This window comes from Nymphaea colorata, chromosome 1 (assembly GCF_008831285.2).
Source record: "Nymphaea colorata isolate Beijing-Zhang1983 chromosome 1, ASM883128v2, whole genome shotgun sequence".
Lineage (NCBI taxonomy): Eukaryota > Viridiplantae > Streptophyta > Magnoliopsida > Nymphaeales > Nymphaeaceae > Nymphaea > Nymphaea colorata.
The window spans coordinates 31,953,377-31,979,510 of record NC_045138.2 but is presented as its reverse complement, the minus strand read 5'-3'; the positions used below and the strand labels follow the sequence as shown (position 1 = coordinate 31,979,510).

The 26,134-nt window shown below is 37.9% G+C and overlaps 3 protein-coding genes and 1 non-coding gene across 8 annotated transcripts; all 4 read right to left on the bottom strand.

The window, feature by feature from the left end:
• Positions 1–4,297: 4,297 nt before the first annotated feature.
• LOC116246239 (heavy metal-associated isoprenylated plant protein 24-like) lies at positions 4,298–7,749 on the bottom strand. The gene is made up of 4 exons (XM_031618001.1): positions 7,726–7,749; positions 7,544–7,622; positions 6,650–6,838; positions 4,298–4,733 (listed from the first exon to the last, which is right to left on the bottom strand). The coding sequence occupies exons 1-4, from the start codon at positions 7,744–7,746 to the stop codon at positions 4,483–4,485; spliced, it is 540 nt and encodes a 179-aa protein (XP_031473861.1). The 5' UTR covers positions 7,747–7,749; the 3' UTR covers positions 4,298–4,482.
• Positions 7,750–10,860: 3,111 nt separating this feature from the next.
• Positions 10,861–19,099, bottom strand: LOC116255926 (uncharacterized). Of its 3 annotated transcripts, XR_004173008.2 has the most exons (3): positions 18,942–19,099; positions 15,971–18,125; positions 13,097–13,226 (listed from the first exon to the last, which is right to left on the bottom strand). XR_004173008.2 is itself a non-coding variant. In XM_031632021.2 (2 exons), the coding sequence occupies exon 2, from the start codon at positions 13,196–13,198 to the stop codon at positions 11,255–11,257; it is 1,944 nt and encodes a 647-aa protein (XP_031487881.1). In that variant the 5' UTR covers positions 13,199–13,226; positions 18,942–19,094; the 3' UTR covers positions 10,861–11,254. The 3 variants fall into 3 exon arrangements, 2 of the variants coding, with proteins under 2 accessions (XP_031487881.1, XP_031487886.1); XM_031632021.2 differs by lacking the exon at positions 15,971–18,125 and having other exon boundaries at positions 10,861–13,226; positions 18,942–19,094; XM_031632026.2 differs by lacking the exon at positions 18,942–19,099 and having other exon boundaries at positions 10,861–13,226; positions 15,971–16,087.
• A 3,188-nt stretch (positions 19,100–22,287) lies between these two features.
• TRNAL-AAG (transfer RNA leucine (anticodon AAG)) lies at positions 22,288–22,368 on the bottom strand. Its single transcript has one exon. It is a non-coding gene; the product is annotated as a tRNA-Leu (tRNA).
• A 1,176-nt stretch (positions 22,369–23,544) lies between these two features.
• LOC116246294 (uncharacterized) lies at positions 23,545–25,813 on the bottom strand. Of its 3 annotated transcripts, none has more exons than XM_031618097.2 (2): positions 25,602–25,813; positions 23,545–24,094 (listed from the first exon to the last, which is right to left on the bottom strand). In XM_031618097.2, exon 2 carries the CDS (start codon positions 23,947–23,949, stop codon positions 23,623–23,625), a length of 327 nt encoding a protein of 108 aa, XP_031473957.1. In that variant the 5' UTR covers positions 23,950–24,094; positions 25,602–25,813; the 3' UTR covers positions 23,545–23,622. The 3 variants fall into 3 exon arrangements, with proteins under 3 accessions (XP_031473957.1, XP_031473961.1, XP_031473960.1); XM_031618101.2 differs by having other exon boundaries at positions 23,545–23,953; XM_031618100.2 differs by having other exon boundaries at positions 25,606–25,813.
• Between the last annotated feature and the right edge of the window lie 321 nt (positions 25,814–26,134).

Sequence of the window (26,134 nt, the reverse complement as noted above, 5' to 3'; positions counted from 1 at the left end):
TAAATTGGTTCTAAACCCAGCTTGTCTATTCAATAACAATAAAATAATAGTAAGATTATCTTTTTGTATTGGCAACTTGGGCTCGACTAAAACTCGCTCGGTTAAGCTCGACTTGAGCTTGACTCAAAAGTTAAATGAGTTGAGTTCAAGCTTAACTGTTAACTCAAGCCTGTAGATGACTTGAGTTCAAATTGGATGAACTCAACTCAAATAAACTTGATTAGACTCGTTTAACACTAATACTTATTTTTGTAATCTTAAAAACTTCAAATGACTTAAATAAAAATGTCCAAATTTTAAACATAAATTATATATTAAGTGACACAAGCTTAAAGGAGTTGAGCTCAAACTTCGACTTGGTTAAGCGAGGCAAGCTCGAGCCGAACTGTACGTGAGTGAAGCCGAGTTTGAGCTGGTTCATTCCATGTCTAGCACGCGCTCATTATTAGGAAAAAATTTGCCTTGGAGTTGAGATAAGGTCATACTCAGACACAATTCATGAGCTAGATCGATTCGATCAAGCTTAACAGACACAGCTTGAGCTCATTAATTCAAATTAACTCAGCTCACGATCGCCTCCAGTTAGAGCGTTGACTCGGGACTTATTATTGATCAGGAAGTAATATGCAACTAACAGATCCAGTACTAGGAATATAGAAAAAATTAAAAAAAAAAAACAAACAAAAGATAAAGAAGGAAGAAGATGCTCTTGACCATACATTCAACAGATAAGCTTGAAACATTGAAACTTGAAGAATGAAACAACCACTTTTTATTGAGTTGTTAGAGCCCAAGATTCCTTTTCTGATGTATATATTAACAGAGAGAAGAGAATAGAATATCAAGAGATCAACTTTTGGATTGCACGACAAAAAAAAAAAAACACTTGATGTCCAACAACTTCATAAGTTGCAATTGGCATGGGCTAATTGTTTATCCAAAAAAAAAAAAAAAGAAACTAGTTTTTACTGGCGCATGAAGAACGTCAGTATAAATCAAAATATCGTTGTTCACGCCTGATGCGAAGCTACGCGTTGGAGAAGTCGTCGTTGAAACCTTTCCTAACGTTACGCAGCACGTTAGGAAATGTAACCATTGCTGGCATCTTTACGTCAGTAATTCTTGTCATATGGTATTAAAAAATAAGCTTATACTGACAAATATTTCGCCCGTAAATCCTTCTTATTTTAAAGTTTAGCTACTCATTTGATGTTGGGTGTGTTCAACAATACAGTCAGAAAGGAAGAATGTACTCATCAACAGTCTAGCAAGTTGGATCTGGCAAAACAGCCAAAAAGCTAGCTAGCTTGCTTCATTTTGATGTGGCTAATTGAGCTGAGTTCAATGTTCTAATGGCCAACAGCGGCCTTGTATGGGCAGCCGCCCACACAGTCTCACAGAATTAAATTATTTACATATTGGTTGTCTTCAAGTCATTCTCTCTCTCTCTCTCTCTCTCTCTATATATATATATATATATATATATATATATATATATATATATATATATATATATATATATATATATATATATATATATATATATATATATATATATATAACTCAGCCCAAGCCCGGCCCGACACTCAAAAACCGAGTCCCGGCCGGGTTCGGTTAAAATAAAAAATATTTTTTAAAATATAAAATAATACATAACTATAATTAATCGTCATAAAATATGTATCATTATAAAAATAAAAACAATATTAAAAAAACTTATCAGGCTGAATTGGACCAACCCGAGCTGGCTCGATAAGTTATCGGGCTGGCCTGATATGCTTTTTTAGGGCCCGAACCAGGGCTCATCTGGCCAAGTACCTGGTCCAATGCCCAGCCTTAGTACTACTGTCCCGAGCTGGCTCGATAAGTTATCGGGCTGGCCTGATATGCTTTTTTAGGGCCCGAACCAGGGCTCATCTGGCCAAGTACCTGGTCCAATGCCCAGCCTTAGTATTACTGTCCCATATAGGTTATTGGGAGAATGCACTACTGATGTCTATGGATCAGATTTTCAAATCTGATCTACTCTTAACTAGATATGCTTCTTCCTATGCTCACACATTCTGGTTCGAATGAACACTTAGGAATGAAGAAAAGATCATTTCATATTCGAACCCAAATCCATATTGACAGTCTGAATTTGGTCCAAATATGATTTTTAAATTTATACTATAATCCAAACCCGAATTTGAACTGCATCAAGAACAGACTTTCAAAACGTATGAATATCTGTATATAGGATATTTATTTAAAACTATATCCGATCCAACCCTGCACCCAATTAAACCTGATTAGGTATTTATTTAACTCAATGAGATGCCCTTTTCAAATCCGAATGCAGCCCAATTTTTCTGCTCTGGTGTTAATTTTTTTTTTTTCATTTCCATATTTGATTTTGTAAAACAGTTTGGTCGAATATTGGATCCAAATCCGACTTATATATATGCCTTATGATCTGATGGATAGCTGGAGACAGCTTATTTATTTTGAATGTTTGAGTGGGATGTGATCTTTCCTCGCTTGACCCAAAAAATGAGATTGATTGAACTAACGATCATGATTTTGAGTCGTCCACCCTTTGCTCCCCCCTGCCTGAGGGAGGAGTTGGGTTTGCTAAGCTGAAAGTTTGGAACAATCCTAATTTAATCTTCCTTGCCTTTATGGTACAAATTTCAAATTCTGATTGGGCCTTCTTTTGTCGTGAGAAATATTTGAGAAATAATATAGCATGGAAGGCAGGTGGCTGAAAAAAGTGTTAAATTCTGGTCGGAAAACTGGGGATGAGGCCTTCTGTATCATTTCTCTTAGTTTGCAGTGGTGGAGTCAGGATTTTTTGGTTGAGACGCGCTCCAGTCATTAACGCAGCTTGATGTGCACATCCCTTGTAATTTTGCAGTCACTGCAATCTAATTTTGAACTTCTTCCATGAAGTTTTTGGTGGGCTTGCCGCTTGTGTGGGCAATCTCGGCCACTGGTTCTGTGAGGTGTATCAAGCAACCTCTCTTAATCGCAAAGAAGATCAGTTGATGTTAATAGGGTTACTTGCCATCAAAGAGAGTGTGTTATGAAACAATTTTTTTTTTTTTTCAGGGTGAGTGGTTCATTCCACTGTCCTTAAAAAACCTCTTACAAAGCATGTTTCAGGATATTTTACGGTTCAAAGATAAAGCACACTGACCCTTCCAAGACTCGAACCTGAATCTTTATAAAAGCCGAACCACCTTGCTGCCTAGTATACTACCACCTCTCGTGGTCGTTATGAAACGAATAGAAATGATGTCATTCCCAAGGCTAAATAGTGCTTACATATGTCCCTGGTGGGGAAACTTATCACTCTACACCAGGAGCTCAGCCACATATGGGTTTAGAGATGTCAACGGATCGGATTCGGATCGGATACATCTTTAATCATATCCACTTTTTTGGATATTCATATATTCGGACTCGGATTCAGATTCAAATTCGAATAAAGCAAAGTCATATCTGAATCGAATCCGAATCTGATTTTACAATCCGAATCCGATCCGAATCTGTTTTTTATATTTATATCCGAATCCGAATCCAAATTTTGAACCGAATTTTACCATTTTTCAAGTATTAGATAGAGGATATTTGTTTAAAAATGAATCCTATCTGAATCTGAATCCGAATCCGATCCGATATTCATGTATATCCGAATCCGATTCGATTTCTTAATCGGATATTAAATTTTTATCCATATCCGATTTTTTCGGATTGAATCGATTGGATATCCGATTCAAATCAAATATATTGACATCACGGCTGACCGTTAAAAGTTTCTTTATTTCCAAATTAATATCGTTAACTATTTGTTATGTCACTTATATAAGTGCCCTTTCAAATATAAAAATCTGTGAAATGTGTTTTTTTTTTGCTCCGCCACGGCTTTAGACTTATTTTTCAAATGGTCAACGGGGTGTTATCTCTGTTGGGCAAAAGAGGAAAGTATTTGTCATGTTTTTTTTGAGTTTTTCCTTTTTTTTTCATTCATCTCTTTATTAAAGCATTAATGTCATCATGCATTAAATTTTTAATATCATCTTCAAAAACTTTTTTTTTTGTCATTTTAACTTATTTCTAATGTCTTCTCTTTAGTCTTTTTATTTGCTTAATTTCTATCCGATACTTTTTTGTAAATTTGTTGTAAGTTTCCGGAAATTTTTCCGACAAAAACAACTTTGCTGAAAGACTCGGGAACCGGCATCTCGCGATTCGTCTTTCATAAATGAACTCTGAAGTCTGAAGAACACAACTATCAATTATCATGAAGATTATTAAATTACAGTACTTGCATCATCTCCTTCCCCCAAAATCAATCCACTTGATCACAAAAAATTCAGGCGATTATGCCGTCGACCAATCAATTTCTGGTCTTGGCAACACGAAATTTAGCACCCCACTTGAACATTGGCATTTTCTCCTGACAACAATTGCTACCTGCCATTGTTGCTGCTGCTGCAACTATTTGTAAGAGACATCCTTCTGGTAGCTGATCTTCCCGCCGGCGGCCAAGAAGTTGAATTCGAGGTCGACGCGCTCCGATTGTGCAGAGACCTTCGTTCCTCCTTCCGGGGATAGTTCGAAGCGTGTGTCCCTGTTCTTGCTCCCTCGGATTTGCAGCCCAAGAAAGCTGCCAACTGCAGAACTCAGGCCCTTTGCCGCTTCGCTGAGCAGGGAAGATACAGAGAGCTCCTTCGTGGCTTCTGGGAGAGCTACAACCACGGTTAACAACAAGAAAAAAGGATTAGTAAGTGGAAATCTAACTGGCTGTTACTCTGTGAAACAAGATTCTGCAAAACTTTGAAGATTGTGAAGTTCTTGACTCAGTTTCACTTAAAGCACATGAAGAATTTTTTGTTTTTTGTTTTCGTTTAGTTTCAAAACATTAAATTTAGATGCAATGTTCATGGCTTTTCATTTGATTAATTCAAAAAGGCAGGCCAGCATTATAAATTGTGCTTTAGAATTTTAAGGAAAAGATAACTCTACAACTAGAAACCATCATCAAACTTCTACAATTTCTTACTCACAATCCAATATGCATTAATTTGGAAAGCATTGCCCTAAGGAGTGTAGCATAGTTGATCGGGTTGATCCCATAAAAAGCACGTGGTTGTCAATTTGTTTCTTGTGGACACTATTTTCCTAGATTGTAAATGGTGAAATCGCGACAATCAGTTGATGGGTGTATCTTGCCCCATCCAGTTCTCGATGCAGCCCAGAAGGCAGGAGAATTGGGGCCTTCAAGCCTCTTTTTCGAATGGCCGTTTGTTTATTAACCTCCTACTCACTCGAAATGACTTAGGAAGCAGTTCGTGTTGTTTTTCCGCTCAATCTCTCAAGAGACGATTACCTTGAAATAGAGAACCAATTAACTTTTTAAAAGAGAATTAGAAGGTAAGGTAGTCCACTCTAAAGAAGGCCTATGTTATGAAACTCTCGCCGTTATCATGATCTAGTGTGTTACTCTCCTAGACCATAAAACAGCTTAAAACATGTTTTGAGAACCCCAAGGGTGAAAGGCAAGAGGGGTTTACAGCTTTTCTCCTCAACGGTAGAAAAAACCACTCACTAAAAAATATCTTGAAAGAGAAAGTTTGGTTGCCCAAGCTTTTCAAGAAGAGGAAATATTACTTCCCAACTAAAACGTCCCAACGCACGCTTCATTTCTTTTTCGTCAATAAAACACATTGACTAGGTAACCCTTAACTGAATCATAGAGAATATTTAAGACATTTAGTTGATCTTTAGGTATGTTCTGTATTATATATCGAATAACAACAACAAATTTCAATCTAATATTTTATGTCCTATCATTTTAACATACATTAATTAAGCGGCTATTAGGGTTTCCTGCCAGATGGTAGCTCAAGCCTCGCACCGGATGGCGTGTGGGCGGCACACCCACCGGACTCAGGTCAACGACGAGTCCGGTGGGGTCAGGATAGGAAGGTGGGCGACTGCCAAAATGGGGGAAGGCAAATGCCCCCACCATGTAACTGAGCTAAGGACGATCTGGGACTCTAGAAATAATGGATACCAAAAGACCAATTTTGACCCATTCAATATAATGGACATTTGAAAGAAAAACAATAAGAGAGAAAAAATATATGTAAACTTTATTTGTATATTTTTCTCCTTATTTTTCTATCAACCATCTATGAAGATAAATTGGCCGGTCCTCATGAGTGAGAAGGTTGAGTGATCGAATGATGACTCCACTCTACTGTGTGTGTGTATATATATATATATATATATATATATATATATATATATATATATATATATATATATATATATATATATATATATATATATATATATATATATTTATATTTATTTATTTATTTATTTATTTATTTATTTATTAAATGATGACTCTGGCTATCTGAAGTCACCCAACTACGTAATCAAGATCGTTCATCTGATACATATGGATGGTAAAGAGAAAAAAGTGAAAACAAATACTAGATGACAAAACTACTCATCATCTTTTTTTCATTGTTTTTTTTAATTGTCCATTATGATAGATCGAATGTTCTTATCAGATGGTAGAGACAACATTCAATAAATAAATAAATAAATATATATATATATATATATATATAACTTGGTAAGAAGGGCTTACCATATTCAGACTCCCCATTTTTTGTGTACGCGATAGCTGGTTCGGTCACCGGATATTCAGCTCTACGTTCAGGCCAGTGCTTGGCTTGCTTTTTTATCTTATTGAGACCCTTGATGAGGGAGTCGAGGCGCACATTTCCTGTCACACTTACCTTGTCTATTTCAGGGTTCAGTGTCACATCATGAACTCCTGCACTCAAGGGCCAACATTTTCACAGTAATTAAGCCGAGACATACTCCAAATTTACAAACTTCAGCTTCAAATTCTCTACCGAATGGCCTCTTAAACACTACCATGGTGACGAAGACAAGGACAAACACTGAGGTTGTGTTTGATTGCCTCTGATTTTAAAAGACATGCACAGACTTGAAAGCCGTAGATCTTGGATCAGATCCGATCTCATGTCCATGATATTCAATTTTGAAGGGACTTAAAAACTACCCATGGCTTCGACTATGGAGCTTAAAATGTCTTCGTTATCTAGAAAAAATTAAAATTCTATAGGGATTTGACTAAGAACACGCTATGTTCTCCTATGACACTAAACAAACAAGTTTTCCAAGTTTCGCTGTCCTAGTTGGAACAGGAAGCGGGGCTGCATGGAACATTTTGGAGAGTTTCGCTATTTGTCAAAGTGGAGACACTTTGAAGAAGCCGAAGCCCTCTCTTCCCTCCCGATTCCTCTCACCTCTAGGGCTTATGGCTGCTTCTAGACCTGGTTGAAGAGCAGAATACTCTTTAACTAAAGTGTTGTGCATCTACCGTTTCCATACTAAAAAAATAACATATTAGAATCGAACTGAACTTTCACCACACACCAACCAGACCAGCTAATTAGCTATAAAAGATGCCGAACAGTGCTATTATGCTAACCAAGGAAGTAAGTTATTTTACCTTTGATTGAGAGCAACTTCCGTTTCACTTGCTTCTTGCATCCACCACAACAATTAATCGGGACATGCAGTTCCCACGTCTGCAACAAAGAAGAAAAATGCTTAGATGCCACGAAAACTAATGGAAATAGATGGTGGAAGAAGAACAAATTAAAGGAAAGAGCTAGCAAATAGATTCTGCACCACGCATTCAATGCTTTCCATGAGAGAGAGAGAGAGAGAGAGAAGGGCTTATGAGGAGGTACAAAAGGATGGCATTCGTAGGTCGTTGGGAGGATTAAGTAAGTAAGAAGGTGATCAGGTGGTATTATTTTTCTCTTTGCAAGAAACTAGTGAGATGCTCAATGGATGGTTTATGAAAGTATGCTTCGTTAGGTTGCCTAAAATATTCACCTATTGATATTAAGAAAACCGCAAATGAAATCAGGAACCCCAACAACCAGTTACCATACACTGTTATGCTCCTATACTTTTTAGGGCTGCTTTTGATGTTTCGGTGATGTTTTTTCTATGTTTCAACTTGCATATCAATGTATTCTTTTTTGCAGCCAGAAAGTTGACACCACAAGAGTTGAAAACGAAGATTGACCACCTACTAGAACCTGATCCAAACGCAAACCAGCCTTATTATCACCTCAGAGTGAGATCTAAACCTTTTTGTCTCATACCTTGGCGCCCTAACTGAAGAAATTTCTGAAAACAAAGGCACAAAGCAGGATAATTGGCACAAGCCACTTAGGTCCGGGACAAATGCGAGACCTCCTAAGCCTATTGTTAAACAATATTGTAAACATATGAACATATAATGTATTTGTAAATACTCAATTCAGCATGAATATGTCGTTGTTCAAGTTTTACTAAGAAAAACATTGATTTTTCTGCTATAAAAATTTGATGTCGTGAGAGCTGTTCATTTTTGGATTACTACAGATACATGTTAAATCTCAAAAAATGAGTAATTTAGCATATGATTCTCATCAAAATATTCGTAAGATCAAATCTACATGGTTAAACTATATAAAAGAAAAGTATTTTAACACACACACACTCTCCCTATATGCACACACATGATATCATGCACCTTTTTTTTTCTTGATTTTTTTCTCAACCATGGATTTTAGAAAAATGTTGAGATTGCTCCTTATCCGTCTAGTATCCATGTGTCTAGTGTCTCTCTCTCTCTCTCTCTCTCTATATATATATATATATATATATATATATATATATATTTAAAAGATTAAAGAATTATAAGGGATCAGGGTAAGCAGAAGCAAGGGCTTCCAATCGAGTCTCACATATAATGGGTGGTTGACCTGTCCAAATCCCAGTGGATGATCCACATGTACATCCATGTGGCCCTTAAGTCAAGCAAAGACTGCAAATAATAACCGGTCAAACTTATCAAATATTTTATCACCAACATTAATTTTTTTTAAAAAAGTTATGCTTCCAGGAAACATCCGGCATTGACATAGAATGTCTTCATGCATAAGCATTTAAGAAGAGATTGAGTGGTTTCGTTTCTTGTAGTAGTTTATTAGTTCTCATACCAACCACATCCTTCAAAAGATCCCATGTATTGAGCTATTTGTTAAATAGTTTGGCACCTAAAAGTCTTACAAACCTTCACGTTAATCCTTGTTGTTATAAACTAAATCAAGTTTACCCATTTTTATGTGGAAAAAAACAAAGTTCAGGTTTCAGTTCATTAGCCCATTGGATCCCATCGGATCGGCTTTTATTTTGAATGCACGGGCGGAGCCAGAAAATTTTGATTAAGGGTCACTAATGTGTAATGACAAAAATTATTTAGAAATATCAATATAAAAATAAGAAGTTTGTTGGGTGCGTATGAGCAATTGCCCACACCTGTCTCCGCGCCTGGTTGAATGGTACTTGATAAGAAAAACGTTATGTTCATGTAATTGCATGCTTTTAATGTACATTATCTAAAATCTAAAAGACTACTTTTTGTTTTATAAAAAAAAATTATGTAATTGTTAATCTATTTTCTAATTCTACCTAAATTACCATATTTTTTTTAAGCAACAACAAAATGCACATGTGGCATGTGTCATAGAAACATGTATTCCATGAAGAGAGAGAAGGCGATTTGGGGCATTTTAGAAATTTTTCATAAAAACCATACTTTTTAGACTTTTAACTTTTTCATAATCCCTTTTTACAAAGACTCCGTTTTTAGTTTAATTAAGGGCATTTTGATCATTATACACCTATGTGCATAATTTTTTGTGCATTGGGGTGTTTGCATTGCCAGTTTCGCGTCAAAGAGTTTCAACCATGACTGTTCATCTAACAATTGAGCCCCGGAGCATAAATTGGCATACTTGCATATACACATATATGTATCTTTGTATGTGTATGCCTTCTATAGAAATTAAAATTATAATAAATTAATGAAAAGTATGACTAATTTTTTCAAGTGTTTTATCAACTGACATTCTGTGGGCAGTAATATAGTTCATGGGGCAAGAACATGCGACTGTGGGGGCACTATTTTTTTTTGTGCTTCCTTTAGAAAGCTATTTGGTCCCATGACATTTCACCTACCTTTATATGTTAATAACATAAAAATGATCATATTAGATATTGTGTTCTTCTATACTATACATCAACCATGGCAAGAGATCTTCCCTTGATTGCTACATTAATAGTAGTGCTCAAGATCAGGAGCGGAGGCAGATGTGTGGGAAATTGCCTAACATACCCACAAAAAGTGTTTATTTTTTTATTGACAAGACAAGGCTATTTGTTCATTTATATATTGATTCCCTTTAAAATTTTATTACAAGTGTCTCTTAACCATAAATTTCTATCAAAAAAATTAAAATTTTTATTACAAGTGGCTCTTAACCAGAAATTTCTACCTTCGCCCACGCTGGAGATGACTGTCCCTTTCTTGACTCTATGAATTATACAGAAAAAAAAAACTTGGAGAGAAAATTATGTTTTCATTTTCGTAAAAAAGGTTTCCAACTTAAATAAATGATTCTCACTTGTATTTGGTGTGGTGTGTTTGCTATAAAATTATTCATGTTCCATTGTGCAATAATTCTCGCGAAAGGTTACGGAAGAATATCCCCCCACACTTAAGTTTGTTGTATCTTTATAGATAAAAGAGACGCCATTCACTTTCGCTCCATTATCATCTTATTCGAAGCACAAAAACTTCTTTTCTTCTCCTCAAACGTAGACCTGGACTAGAATGTGCACATTATGTGTGGTATACAATGAATGGTTAAAATGTCAGGTATGGTATTAACAGTTTTTCAGTGACTTCAATATTGCTAAGAACCATGAGAATAGCACTGACAAACTATAGAATAGAATGCGGAGCAAGCATAGTCACAAAAAATGTGTTTAAAAAAATACGTTAAACAGTAAAAAATAAGTCAATAACCCACCCAACAAAAGAGAGAGATAGAGAGAGAGAATCCTTGGCTCTGCCCCCACGCACACTCTGCATGCATGTCGAGCACCTCCCACAAGAAAACACACATGGACACCGGAAGAGAGCTTGAAATTAGCCATGCAAGGTACCAGCACACCTGTACTGAACAAATTAATCCGACCGACATAGCTCATTCCAACAGAAGCCAACCCAAACAGAGGAGCTCTCACTTGAATTCAGTATGAGACAGGCAGGGACTTGAAAAATTACAGATAGATATTACTTCTAATCATCAGGAAGCTAATGTTTCCTAGGCTTCTTGGACTTGGGAGGTATCTGTCCATAAGCCTGAAGCCGCGACTGTGATATCTTCAATTTGGCCTGCCTTCTCCTTCTTTTAGCCCTGCTGGACAACTGAGGGTCTTCACCATTTGAGGGTTCTTCTTGTGGATTTTCCTCAAGAGACTGTGAAACAGATCCCCCATCCTGTTCATGCTGATCGGCCTTGGACTTCTTTTTTATTTTAGAGCATCCCCCATCCTGTTCATGCTGATCGGCCTCGGACTTCTTTTTTATTTTAGAGCCCTTGTCTTTCGAGCCCTCTTCTATGGACAAAAGTATCTTTTGTTTGTAGTTATACCTTTTGTGTTTTGGGATCTTAAATTCATCTGGCCTATAAGGAGCAAGTTTCTTCAAAGACACATACTGATTCAAATCCTTATCATCTGCCATCAAAACCTCTGCTGTGCTAAGGCCGTATCTGTTAGATAGCACTTCTCGGTACTTAAATCGTGTTTTTAGATCACCAATAGTGTCTTCATAATCCAACTTATAGTACTCATCTAACTCTTTCTCCAATGAAACCTTGTCTGCTAGAGAAAATTTGACTTTCTTTTTCTTCTTGCCCTCATAGTGCTCTTCCACATCATCGTCATCTCCAATGGCTTCCATGTCACTTTCGGTGGCCTCAGCATGCTTACCCTCCTTACATTTCAGTACTTTCATTCTTGCTGCTAAAAACCCTTCACTAGGTACCGGCTCATCCAGACCTTTTGAGAGCCCAAGTAACTCGTCCTCTTTCTCGAAATTTGGTTTTTCTAGATCATCTATTCCATCACTATGAAAATCAGCATCAGCATCCTCTGCCTGGTAATATTCATCATCAAACATCTCGTTCATTTTCCTATCAAATTCATCTGGATCAAACTCACCTTCTAAATCCTTTTCGGTCAAACCGCAATCTTTCTCATCAGCAATTCCAGCCACACTACGAATTTTATCAAGCTTTTCAAAAAGTTCCTGCTTTTTAATGTTCTTCAGACGCTTCAATTCTTCCTTCCTTTCAAACTCTGCCTGTGCAAGCCTTTCCTTTTTCCTTATCCGCTGCATTTTTCTAGCACTTTCTTTCTTCCTTACAGTCCCTTCAATATGCCGCGAGAACCCCAACACTTGATCAGTGGGAGCTTCTTCATGTCTAAAGTTAAATTCTGATTCGTATCTGTCTTGCTCCTCCAGTGCTTTCTCATCCTCAGAGAGACCAACATCTTCCTCCAGAAGAGTTTCCTTGTCGCCTTCACAGATCCATTTCTTTTTCCCTAAGTAATCTCTCCAGAAAGCTGACTCGTCTGGTTCAAAGCACTCGCCAAGAATCTTTGACATCTCGTTGTTTCCATCAATGTAAGCTTCCTTCTTGACTTTCTTTTCTTTGAAAAAATCTCCATCTTCGTCCACGGCATCTTCTGTGGCATCCAGAACAGCCTGTCGATATTCCTCCAGTTCTTCAGAATAAGTTTTTGGAGGCAACCTATGTAGATCCTCCCTGATTTCTGGTCCATTCTCGACCAAATGCTTAGCAACTACATCTTTCAGGTAGAGAGGCTTCTTTTTTGGTTCCTTTGCTTTCTTACCTTCATGTTTGTCATCTTCATCCTCGTTATCTGAAGGAAATAGATTCACATCTTTCTGCAAAAGAGAAGGATCATTCCTCTTCACCTTCACAAGGGCTTCATAAAATTTCAAATCATTCTTGGGCAGTAGAAGTCCTTCATCATCCTCTGTTTCAGCATCGGACGAACCCTCTGAGCCTGAGGAATCACCTGCAAGACCTTTTTTCTTCAACTCCTCCAATCTCTGTAGATCCTCCCGCCTTTTGTTGTAGTCATACTTGCAAGCAAATTCCTTGCTAACTTTAATTTTTGAAATGTCCTCTACATCATCATTTTGCTCAAATAAATTCAGCCCCATTTAGACAACCTGAACTTTATATAATCACCTGCAATCAAGAAAACCAAGTGCTGAAGCAATAAGATGAAACATAATATAATCCTTTTCATGTACCCCAAGTGAAACAGTGGATAGGGCATTAAGAAGTCAAAAAAGAAAGCTAGCTTTGCTTTATAATTTTAAGCACCAGGAGTCACTTTCTTGGAAATAAGTGCAATATTTTTAGCATCTAGCAACTTTTGGCTTTGTGAGATCTTCATAGATACTATATCTAGTGGAGGAATCCATAACAGTGGTTCTACCATCTTACATGACCAAGTGCCAATGTAATGTAGATATTATCAGAACCAGCAACAGAACTCAAATGCACAGCAAAGATACTACAGCAGGCAAGAAAAGAAAAACAGAAGAACAGAAGAGTTTCAAGGCTCTTGAAAAAGAGTGAACCAATATTAAGATTCTGTAGTCTCCAAGTTCACTTTTCCTACTCACCGACCAGGAGTTGAGAAACAGATTTAGACCATTACTGGATACACCTGCTTCTTACACAATAGCAAAACGGATTGCATATTCAGCCTGCTCCAGGAAAAAGGACTTCTTTTGAAACCAGAAAGTGACTTTTTGCACTTACAGACTCTGCCTCTCTATACCAATTCCCCGGACTGAATAAAGACATAAGGAATCAACCATAGTCACAAATAACGTCTCGGAGTTTCAAACAACGAGGTTTTTCTTGGGTATAATATGGCGGGCTTGAAAAATATGGGAAAAATGGTATTTTTTAGAAGAAATTAAAAAAACTAAAAATGGAGGGAAAATAAAATGAGTGCGAAAATAATAACACAAACATCAAAAGATAAGTAGATTTGCAACAAATGAAAAATGAAAAAAAAAACTGTTTGGCATTAAAAAAATGAAAAAAAATGAACATCAAAAGATAAGTAGATTTGCAACAAATGAAAAATGAAAAAAAAAAACTGTTTGGCATTAAAAAAATGAAAAAAACGTGTTTTTCGTTTTTAACGTTTTTTTTAAATGTGTTTTTTTAAGTTCTAAACGGCATTTCATTTTCTCGCGTTTTTTTCGAAAATAACACATTTTTTGTGACTATGGAACCAACAAATGATAAACATGGAACAAACAACCAAATTTGAAGAAACATCAATCCATGAAGTTGATTTCACAGTCACTGAAAGGTAAAGATCCAATACTGTAACAATTGTACTAAGAGAACAAGTGACCAAGTAGGCATGAAGACCACAAGGGCCTTACCATCTGCACTAACTTTTTCTTGGCCCCAAAAATGTTGGCTGAAAGACGAACTTCTTTTTTTCTTTTTTATTGCAGCAATATTATCGAAGAGTCCATGTTAGTTAAGTTATCATCTTTTTTTTAGTGATTATTCCTTTTTTCACTTCTTCATCTTTTCTCCTTTTTATACTACATTAGTCCTCCTTTTCCTTCTCTCCCAGGTCTCTATGTGATAGCCATTTCTCTCTCTCTCTCTCTCTCTCTCTCTCTCTCTCTCTCTCTCAGTTGACAAAATCAGAAAATGGATATAAGTCGTTCAAGACCCTAGAAAACTAATCAGACCCCAGTTGTTGACTACAAAAAGTACATATATTTAAATGGAAATAAGTTCAAAACATATATATCCAAAAGTATAGGTCAGCAAATGGTCAACTGATAAACAACTAGGCTAACCAATCAACTAGTCTGACCAACTAGTTGCTGATTCGAAACATAAACTGATTGATGACAGACTTATAGTCAGACTAATAGCAAAATAGTCAAAATTTTTAGAAAAACCAAGAAAAATGTCAAATATCATGATATCTTGAAGGGGGGAACGCCAAATGAAAATATAGCAGTTTTTTAAATTTTTAAAAATATTTTAATATATTTTAAATTTTTACGAGGTTTCTCTTAACATTTTAATAACTCCTTTGAATCCTTACCATTTTTTAACGAGAATTCCCAAGCAAAACAAATGTCTTAATTAATACATATGTGTGTGTGTGTTGAAATATGACTGGTATATGTATTTATCTTACGATATGCGACTATATTTTCCATCCTGTTCTCTTTTTATTCTTTTATTGCATATGATTATGTGTGCAACTGTGCATTGATATCTGTAGCACTATTTATTGATTTATCTTTGAAAATGATTTATTACTTGCCATAAATTGAATGATGAATTGTTTTTACTGAGAAATGGTTCAATGTTTAATGCTGAATTCTATAGTTTCCTATCTTTCTTCCTTTGTTACTTCTCTTTAACCACTTCAGGCACCTAGCCATTGCCTAGACATGCCTACGCCCAAGGCTGTACTCAACACCTAGGCTCCACCTAACACTTTTCAACAACATTGATTGACAAACAAGTCAAGTTGTTTCCCTTCTACAAGACACCATAAGAATGTGCCATTCACTTTGCTGATATTAATGTCATTCACAATCCAATTGCATATCACCATAAATTGCTAACAGTTACTTGCTTAGTTGCTGTCTTACAATGGTTAGAGTTGTCAGGTGGGAGATGTCGAGGACATGATGGATAGACAAGAGCAACCTTGAGTAGAAAGTTCATCAGCAGTGCAAAAAATACAAATAGCACAAACAAAATAAACCACGAAAGACTGCCATAAATACAAAAAAGATAAAGGAAAATAGGTTGTTATTCACAACATCTCCCTCACCAAAAGGTAAGAAAAATGATACACTGCAAAAGATTAGACAAGAAAAGAAGAATGAGCATAATGTAAAAGCTCAGCTACTGTAAATTGAAACCTTTTTCTCTAGTAACGCTTCTAATTTCATGTCTTTTGACAAAATCATGGGAACAAGCACTGCTAGGTCAAGATTTACTAATTGTACTACAGTTGTCACTTTTATTGTTGCCGGTGGTGGTTGTTGTGGTTTCCTTCCTCTCCCCCAATGTTGTGCATGTGTTTGTTATCGCTTTTCTAGGTACCCATGCCTTAAGCATCTCATCCATTTTAGGCTCTGGTTCAAACCCCTTGGCTTTCATCTCCTGGCAATACCTCCATGCATCCTCTAGAAACCCATTCAAAAAGAGCCCATTTATCAATACGGAATATGAGCTCCGATCATGGCTTAGACCATACTTGTGCATCTCATCCCACAATTTCCAAACATTATTGAGTTGGCGCCAACGACAAAACTTCCTAATTAGCATGAGGTAGCTGTCAACAACTGGGACACACCCAACCCTCCTCATTTCATTCAAGACGTCAAAAACCTCTTCTGCATTCACAGCCCTTCGAAGCAAGGGATGATAAGTCCTGACAGAAGGTGAGACATGGTTGAGACGCATGCGATTCAACACTGACCGTGCATCATTCACTCTCTTGGCCTTGCAAAGCGCCTTGATTAGGGAATTATAGGTGGCAACATTTGGTCCTTCACCTTCACCTTTTCTTTGCTCCATCATCCTGACAATGTTCATGGCATCATTAAGGTAGTTGTTCCCACGTCTTGCTAAGGCATATATCACAGAATTGTAGATCTTCCTATCTCGAGAAACCCCCTCATCCTTCATCAAGTTGAACATTCTCATGACGCCATTAAGATTGCCAACTCTAGCATAACAAGAGATTATACTACTATAAGAGTAGGCATCTCGAGGGATGCCCCTCCTGACCATCTCCTTCCATAGTCGCATCCCTTGCCGCACATCCTCCTTTGCTTTGCACCAACCATTGAGCACAATGTTGAAGCTCTTGGTGTCCAAAGGGAATACATCGTCGTTGCAATGAAGTAGGTGCTCTGCATCTTCCACATTCTTGTACCTACACAAGGCTGAGAGCAACTCTTGGAATTCATTGATCCCTACCTCAAACCCAAAGCGCTTGAAAGCATAGAAAGTATTAATGGCTTTCCCCACATCATGTGCGGCGCTATATCTTCTTATCATTATCACAAGTGCCCTTGAGGTCAATATTGACAACATTCTCATTTCGTCAATCAAAGCCCATGCAGTGTCGAACTTCCTATTCTTTGCCAAGATGGAAATCATAGCATGGTAATGGCGAATAGAATGCTCGTAATCACGTTGCTTAGCAGCCCAAAGGAAGAAGGTATATGCAGCAGCATGATCATTTCTAACCCTAGTAAGGACTCTTGACACTAACTCAGATGTCATACAAATTCCACAATTTTCTAGCAACTTTCGAGTTTCGACACCATTATTATTTTTTTCATAATCACATAGTAGTGTAACAATTGATTCAACATTATGGAACATGGCTGGGCTTTCACACACAGTTTGGCCTCCATCATCATCATCTCTTTCATCATCATCATCATCGTCGTCTCTTTCCTCATCATCATCATCATCTCTTTCCTCATCACCATCATCAACACACTCTATGCTCTTAGGAGAGCGAGTCCCAATATTAGAGAGGGTAGAAAATAAATTTGGTTGAGGGAATGACAAATGGGTATAAATAGAAGTTATTTCTGAAGAGGTGATGGATCCAACTAGCTTCACACTTTTGACATTGTTGTGTGGATTAATAACGAAGGGAAGTGATGGGCTGCTTGGAATTTGGCTAACATGCAATTGTTGCAACAGAACAGTGACAAGAGCTACAGGTGATAGATCAAATTGGGAAGCTGCTGTGCTTCCTCTTAAGCCCAAATTCTTTGATAACAAAGAGAGTGGAGCATAACTTATCCTGCTAAATTTCCTGAATCTGGTGGTATTCATTCTAAAAGGAGGGCTGGTGAGTGATAGTAACAGCTATCACCTGCAAGTTCTCACTTCTTTACTCCCTTAACCTCTGCAAATTCTCTCATCTTTTATTCCATTCATATTTGCAAGCAAATTCTATGCTGACTTTAACCTTTGAAAATTCATCTATGTCATCATTTCATTGACATATCCAGCCCCATCTGGAAAAACCTAACTTTGAATAACCACCTGCAATCAAGAAAAAGAAACTATGAATGTCGAGGCGATACAGTCAAACACAGTATCGCTTTTCACGTTTTCTTTCTAACCAATAAAAAGAAGACCGACAACTCTGATACTAGTCCCTGTTCTATACAATTTCATCACTTCATGATCACAAAGAATTCTAGGTTAGCCACGTCATGTGGATCGTTCATTCCCGCACGGTACTGTATCTCCACATTTCATGATTTCTGTTTGTGAAAAAAATATGGAATAGGAGATCTAGAATGCAGCTTAAAGAGGTATTCCAGTAGAGCAAATACTAATGGAACCAGCAACAACTTGCATTGCTTTACTTTGAAAATACGCGTTCTATTGATATGAGAAACACAAATCCACTAATTAAACCAAAGAAGGCAAGAACGAAGTAAGGATGTACTTAAGATTCCATGAGTAATGTAAAATACATATATGGAAAAGCAAGTAACGACAAAAGAACATGATCCTCACACCACCAACACTAGTGTCAGATCTCCCAACATGAAGAAAGTGTTATCGTCCAGAGTCGGCAACAATTCCATAATAAGTCAAACGGAAAAACCTACTGTCATCATTCAACAAGAGATGAAAAGGAAGAAAGTCAGAGACACAGACGCGCACACACACACAGAGAGAGAGAGAGAGAGGCAAGGCACGGTAAGACAGATGGGGTTTTGGAGCTTCGATGGCAACGATGAGCTGGAACAACTGCATCGACTGCGGCAGTGACAGTTCCGTCCCGCTGAACCGTCCCAGATTGAGAGAGAGAAAAAGAGAGAAAGAGAGAGAGAGAGAGAGAGAGACCTTCGTGTTGCCGGAAGAATAGAATGGCCGACCGCCTGGCAATATTCGAACGAAGGATGGCGGCCGACGGACTGGTTGTATTCCCGCGGCTGGCCGATGTACGCTGCCGGTAGAGAGTTTAGGGATTCGGTTTAGAATAGCGAGAGACAGAGAGAGTGGGGGGTTTTAGTTTGGACTTTGGAGGAGTTCCCGTAATGGGTTTGGAGATGTAAACGGGTCGATGTCAGATCCAGTACTGGATGAATGCGTTTAGTCCAGTAAGTGTTGTAAGTTTTTAATTGAATAGAAAAGACACATAAGTTCGTTATGATTCCAGTAAGTGTAGTAATTTTTTTAATTTAAATTTAAAAAGAAATAGATGCACAACTAAATAATTGGTAATAATAACTACCGAAAAGCATGTCTCAAATTAATTTTCTCATTTTTTTAAAAGCAAACTTAAGGTTTTCTTTGGTTAAACAAAAGATTCACAAGATTTGCAAAACTAATTATTACATACGTAAATGCTTACCATGTTATCTCTCTTCTTCAAGGCCCCACTTGGAAAACTGGAGCCCGAGTTTAAGCCCGTTAGGACCTAGCCAGGTTAAACTTAAAAATATATTTTTAATATAAAATAATATATAAATATAATTAATTATAATAAAATTTTATATATATATATATATATATATATATATATATACATATTAATAAAATAAAATAAATTTATCAGGTTGGCCTGGGTCCCTTTTTCTCAAGCCCCAACCTGGCCTGAGTCGGGCCGAATACTGAGTACCCGGCGGCGGCCCAACCTGGTGCGCAGCCTTACATGCATCTACAAGTTCAGTTGCATGACATATTTTTTGCTTTCATGAACCGCATTTAACCATGAAAGCTTTTAAAATTTCTTGTTGTCGAGATGACTCATCATACTCTTTTTTTAAGATGTAAGCGCATGAATAGTTTCTGAAACAGCTCTGAGCCTTGGGTAGATGAGAAGAAGAAGGGGAAAACTTCGGCCTTAATTTAGGTGGTGGGGAACACACATTCGACAAAAGAAGGAAGTCAAGAAGCTTATTTGCCAACAAGAGTTCCTTCTTTTGGACTGCAGCTCTTACGAGTGTTTTTTGAGTTTTTTCATTTTTTTAATGTCAAACATTTTTTTTCACTTTTTTTTATCTATCTATCTTTTGATGTTTGTGTTATTATTTTCTCACCTATTTTTTTGATTTTTAATATTTTTAATTTAAAAAAAAATATTGTTTTTTCTCAAGCCCATCGTATTATACCTAAAAAAACCTTTAAAACTCTGATAAATTATTTGTGCCTTCAAATACAGAGAAGCTATGCATTTAAACTTTAAAAGGTCGCTCAAAATTTTGGCTGCAGTAGAAGCTAAACGTAAGATACCATAAACCCACGTTCCCAACATCGGATCCTGGTCCAGGTCCTATCTAGAACCGATCCGATTAATCTCAAACTCGACAAATTTTCCTTTTCATGAATAATTCTTTTATGACATTAAAAATTTTTTGCAGGTTTAGCACGGGAACCATATTGCTGATACATTTGACTCTCTGGGTTGGAAGAATCAACGGCCACCAGGCAAAGGGCTGGCGATAAGATGACTCCTCCACCGTTGGATTTCTTCTTTCCTTTTTCTGACACTAACAGGATAAGACGTTGAAAGGGGAAAAGTCCTGATTCTCTCTTTGTCTTCGGCTTTTTCCCCTTTCTTCTCGAAAACTCCTTGCACTGCACATAACTGAGAAAGAATATGGTGGGCAGTAGTAGAAGTGATTGAACTGAGTCATTTGTTTAACTTGTTTAACTAGTCGAGCTGGAGTTCAAGTTCACTCGTTCAAATAATCGAGTTGAGTTTGAAGTCAACGCTTAATTGCTGTGTCGAGCTCGAGCTTTAATCGAATTTGTTAGCTCGAGAATGTATATCCAAACGAGTTTACGAGTTTGTCGAGCCTTAATCGAGCCAAACTCGACCTCAATACGTAACGATGAATATCAATTCTATTCCAACGGTTTTGTCGAGCTTTAATCGAGTTGAGCTCGAGCCTAACACGTAACTGCCAAGTTGAGATCGAGCTACTTCCATTCTCAAACTTGAGCTGAATTTGAGCTGACTGAACTCGGGCTCGATTCGGCTCATGTTCACCCTTAGTGAGCGGTATTCTTTAAGTGGAAGGAAGAAATGAGACGAATGAGTGAGGTCATCAAAAAGATAGATCGGAATATATATAGTTTTGTGAATATGTTTTTAAGTAGGCACGAGTTCTTATATACACTCGATGATGTGTACATGGTTCTTCTTTTAAATATACACAAGAATAGATAATGTGAGGATGACTGTGTTGTTATTTTAGACAATTAAAATTTTGAAATATGACAAAGAGTGGGGTGCATTTGTTTCACCGCAAATTCATAGATTTAATGTCGCACACCTTTCATATGACCTTAAATCCATGGTTTTTAATATGTGAAGGTGTATTTGTTTCACTGCAGATCTAAGATCCATGATTTGAGGTTTTTAGGATTTCAAATTCATGAATTTAAGGTCGGACACTTTTCATATGACCTTAAATCCATAGTTTTTAATATGTAATGTGGATCCACATTACAGAGGTCCATAATTTGCTTGAACTGAGGATTATGAGAAGCACATCTTATAATACTGCCTCAAAAAACCATCAAATACAACACTATATCAAAAATACATAAATATGTGATTTCTAATAAGACTTGGGCATTGGGCTAGGCCGCCGCCGAGTACTTGGTGCACGGCCAGACTCGGGTCCAAGCATAAAAGAAAAGACCCGGGCCAGGCCGATAATTTATTGGGCCGACCTTAGTGGGCCCAATAAGTCCGACGGCCCGATAATTGGTTTTTATTTTTTTATTAATTTATATATACACATATAATAATTTATTACAATTAATTATATTTATATATTATTTCATATTAAAAATATACTTTTAAATTTAATTGAGTTGTGCTTGGACTTGGGTTTTTAGGCCAAACCCGGTTTTTGGATGTCGAGTCGACTTGAGCCCAACTCGTTATCAGGCTGGCTGAGCCAGCCCGATGCGCAGACTTACTTTCTAATTCCAAGTAGCAAAATGGTAGAAACTCCAGTAGTTACTGCTTTGGAGCTGCTACAGAGCCCTAAAACGAGTCTTAACATCTAATCTCTGTTATTTTTAGCATTAAAAACGGAGCGGTTGTTCCATCAATCAGATCTCCTCTATATGTGACTTTTGGCCGTTTGAAATGTTTTTATTTAACTTTAATCATATCTAAAAACATAAGGGGGAGAGGGAGAGACAGAAAGAGGATGAGAAAAGGAGATATTGTTGAGAGTGGGATTTGAACCCACGCCCTTTCGGACCAGAACCTTAATCTGGCGCCTTAGACCAACTCGGCCATCTCAACGGTGGTTGCTCATCCGTGTCAAGAAATTATATAAATAAATAACGATCTCCCTCCCCATCCTCCTCCCGTTGGTATTTCCTCTTTCCTTTTGCGTAGTCCTTTGTGATTAAGTTCAATCTAGAGTGCAGGGCTGTTGAAGAAAAAGGAGGGAGGTAGGAGCTTGAAAAAATGTGCTAGAACGACAGCTAACTTCATCTTTGCCTTAAGTTGGTCTCGAATTGTTCAAGTTTTCCCTACAGTTCACTCTGTTCTAGCCTCTACATGACCATCATCTGATTGTCATGCCTAAGCAAAGTGGAGAACTTGATGTTACGGTAGATATTGTTGATCAGTGAGATTAACAAACAAATTGTTCTTGCCCCAAGGGATCTTGGTGTACCAGCTCGGGCCAGTGGCCAGGACCAAAGAGGCATAGGCCCTTGAGGCTGGGTACCAGGTCTGAGAGTTTTTAGAGTTTTATGCTGCTAGGCGAGCAACAAAGTGTCTCAACCTGAATGCAATTTATCAGACAAAGCAAACAAACTGTACTTGAGTTCTTTCGGAGATACTTTTCTTAATTTCCTTTTTTAACTCCTAGCTTATATCCTTGTACAGTGTGGAGTGCAGTACTGTAAGCAGCGAAAAACATATGGATCACTTGAATATTCCTATGTTTCTCTGATGCTATTCTAACATTCTAACAGGGCATACCGTTCTTTCATATGAAGATTGGTCTTGTTTCTGTTGGAAGACATTGCATTCCATAGCTTCATATATTTGTACTAATGGTGTATGAGCTCAAACTTAACAAAAGTATATACGTTACCTCTTAACCTTGTCTAGAGTATTGCGGGAAGAAGGTTTGCACAGTCGCGTTCAGTTAAACACCTTTTACTTGGTTCTGCTTAGTTTCTCAGTATGCTTAGCTTCCTACTGCTGACTTGTGTTTCATCCATCAAAAGCCACGCAGACTGGTCTTCTATGTCAAAGGAAGATTTATGTGGTAGACTTGAACTGCACTAACGTTCTACAGATTCCAAGCCTCAGAGCAAGCAATCTTCCCCATTGCGTCGAAACAAAGGAATTCGTTCTGAGCAGTTTCCTCAACAAACTTCTTTTCATCTACGCACACACACATTCACACCGTACATTACCTCTGTTTCACAACAATCAAAATACAAACATGAAAGAAGAAAGGAAGAAAAAGAGGCAATATTATTTAAAAAGGGGAGATTATCCGAGCAATTCCATCCAAGTACACAAATTCACAACCATTCAGCTTCCCTTCTTCTCTACCTTCTCAGCAATCCCCTCTGCTGTCGCCAGCGAACTCTTGGAGGCAGCAGCCTCATCTGCCTCCACGAGCTTCTTGAGGTGCTCGTGGAGAGCTCTGACCCTCTCTTCTGTCTTCCTGAGCTTCCTCCACCGGTAGGTCATATAGACGCCCACGCCACCATAGACGAGGATGTACGAGGCCCAGACGAAGGGATATGTCTCGGCATGCTCCCGAATAGCCTGCCACCGCTCCTTCACCATCTCCATCCACCTAGGACCTGCCACTGCCTCACTGTCGCCACCATCTTTCCTCGTTTCCGATGCCATCTTGCTGTCAGAGAGATCCAGTTTTAAGGCAATGTTGCAGACTCCTTTTCAGGACAGGATACGGCAGCCTCTTTCCCGTTCTGCACCCTTTTGTGTTTGGCCCAAATTGACAATATATATTAACTGATATGGGCTGATTCAAGATCTGTTAATTATGAAGCACATGACAAAATCATGCCTCAGAAGTATAATTATAAGCCTGGACATCTTACAGCTTCATAAGATAAGATATAGTTACTCAACTTATGCTTCTTTTATCTTGTTCTCTTCATCTTCACTATAGTGCTCACACATTTGCTCATGGATGGTTGCTGATCACTTTCAAAAGAACCATTAATGAGTATGCGGCAGCAGTGTCGGACCTGGCACAACAATTGGCTCAACTGTTGACAGAGAGTTTGGCTTTCAAACTCGTTGCTGCCTTATGCTTTGAAGCAAACAAGTTCAAATTATATCCAAATATGGACCTGTTCGGCAGGTGCTTAATTTGTCCGCACTATTGCTAGAATTTGCTTTGCTTTTGTATATATTTATGTTATGTTTACTTCAAAATTTCAAATCAAGGCAGTTATTGTTTGTGTAATAAATATAGCATGTCAGTGTGAGATATCAGCCCAATGACCTTAGAAGACACTGGGCATGGAGGGTATCTATTGAGTCGCAGATAGCATGTACTTGGGCCACAATTCTGTGCAAAGTAACTTGTTCTGAATCCCAAACTCTATGTCAACAGTTGAGCCAATTGTTGTGCCAGGTCCGACACTGCTGCTGCAAACTCATTAATGGTTCTTCTGAAAGTGATCAGCAACCATCCATGAGCAAATGTGTGAGCACCATGGTGAAGACGAAGAGAACAAGATAAAAGAAGCATAAGTTGAGTAACTACATCTTAAGAAGCTATAAGATGACTCAACTATGCTCATCAAACATTTGAATCATGTCCTCTGAAGTTGAGATCAGGTCACTTGGTGTTGGGCAACAACACCAGGCGCCCATAGGTGTCCAGTAAAGAACAACTTTGCTTAGAGGCCATTTTGGTTGCTCAAAGTCCTTCAAAGAAAGTTTTGAAGTGATCCTGCTGTGAAGCATAGTGTTCTTGGGTTGTAAATCAAATAAAACACAAATTAAATTGCCTTCTTCTTCCTCCTTCGCTCAGATCCGCGCACCTAGCCATCAAGTTTAAACCATTCAGCTAAGCCTCATTTTGTACATTCTCTGGGTGCCATTACTGTGGAGCATTGATTTAAATTAAGGCATAAACGGGAGCAGCTTTGCATTGTCAAGTAAACGGGAGCAGCTTTGCATCGTTAAGATGCTGTGATCATATTCACTAATAAGATATACACAAACACAAGTCACATAAACACAAATAAATTCGAATTTGTTCATGTCCCTTCCAAATTATCTGAGATATTTTTTCCTTTTGGCCAACCTAAAACCATAAAAACCATACAACAACTATGGGTCCGCAAGCGTAACAGTCCGGCCGTCAAGCAGGAAACTCATCCGCCGGAGTCCCGGTAAATCTCATGCTATGAATTATTAAAATCTCGAATCCTATAATTCCAATGGCAAGCTAATTGTCCAAACCATAATCAAACAAAAGAAATTAGAGATCAAAAGAGAAAGTTGAAAATCTCAAACGATTTTACCCACTGCTGCTGTGTGTCTGTGTCTTTCTTTTTCCTCACGTTCTTTTCTCTCCTCTTCTTTTCCGACCTCCTTCCTGAAACCCTGCTATATCCGTCTCTCGTGCTCCCTTTCTCACTCTTTCATTCTCTATCTCCCTCTCTTTGCCCTCGCACTCTCTTCCTGCAGCGCAGCAGCGGCGCAACCACCGCCGCCTTTTTCCCCTTTCGAAGAGTAGTTTTCGAAATAGGGCAAACGAAAGGGGGGCGGGCTGCGTTTTGTGGGTTGGATCCGGGTGGGGCTAAACTAAACCCGGATCCAAATACTACATGGCCAAACCAAAAAAAAATCATTTTTTTTTATTTATTTCTTTTTCATTGGGGTGGGGCCACCGCCCAGGCGGGCCCCTTGCCTCCGCTCCTCTTTTTATGCTACGAGGGATGATCAGAACTAGTGGTGTACAGAACTAGTGGTGTACATGTGGGCTAGGGTGAGCAGATGCCTACTCCAATTCTTTAAAATTCATTTACTTTTATATTAAAAATTTTAATATTTA

Coding starts and splice junctions, on each gene's coding strand:
- LOC116246294 (XM_031618097.2), bottom strand. CDS start 23,949: ATGGCATCGGAAACGAGGAAAGATGGTGGCGACAGTGAGGCAGTGGCA.
- LOC116246239 (XM_031618001.1), bottom strand. CDS start 7,746: ATGGAAAGCATTGAATGCGTG. Junction 6,839..7,543: donor GAAGTTGCTCTCAATCAAAG/GTAAAATAACTT, acceptor CCTTGAGTGCAG/GAGTTCATGATGTGACACTG. Junction 4,734..6,649: donor AAATGGGGAGTCTGAATATG/GTAAGCCCTTCT, acceptor CCGTGGTTGTAG/CTCTCCCAGAAGCCACGAAG.
- LOC116255926 (XM_031632021.2), bottom strand. CDS start 13,198: ATGGGGCTGAATTTATTTGAGCAAAATGATGATGTAGAGGACATTTCA.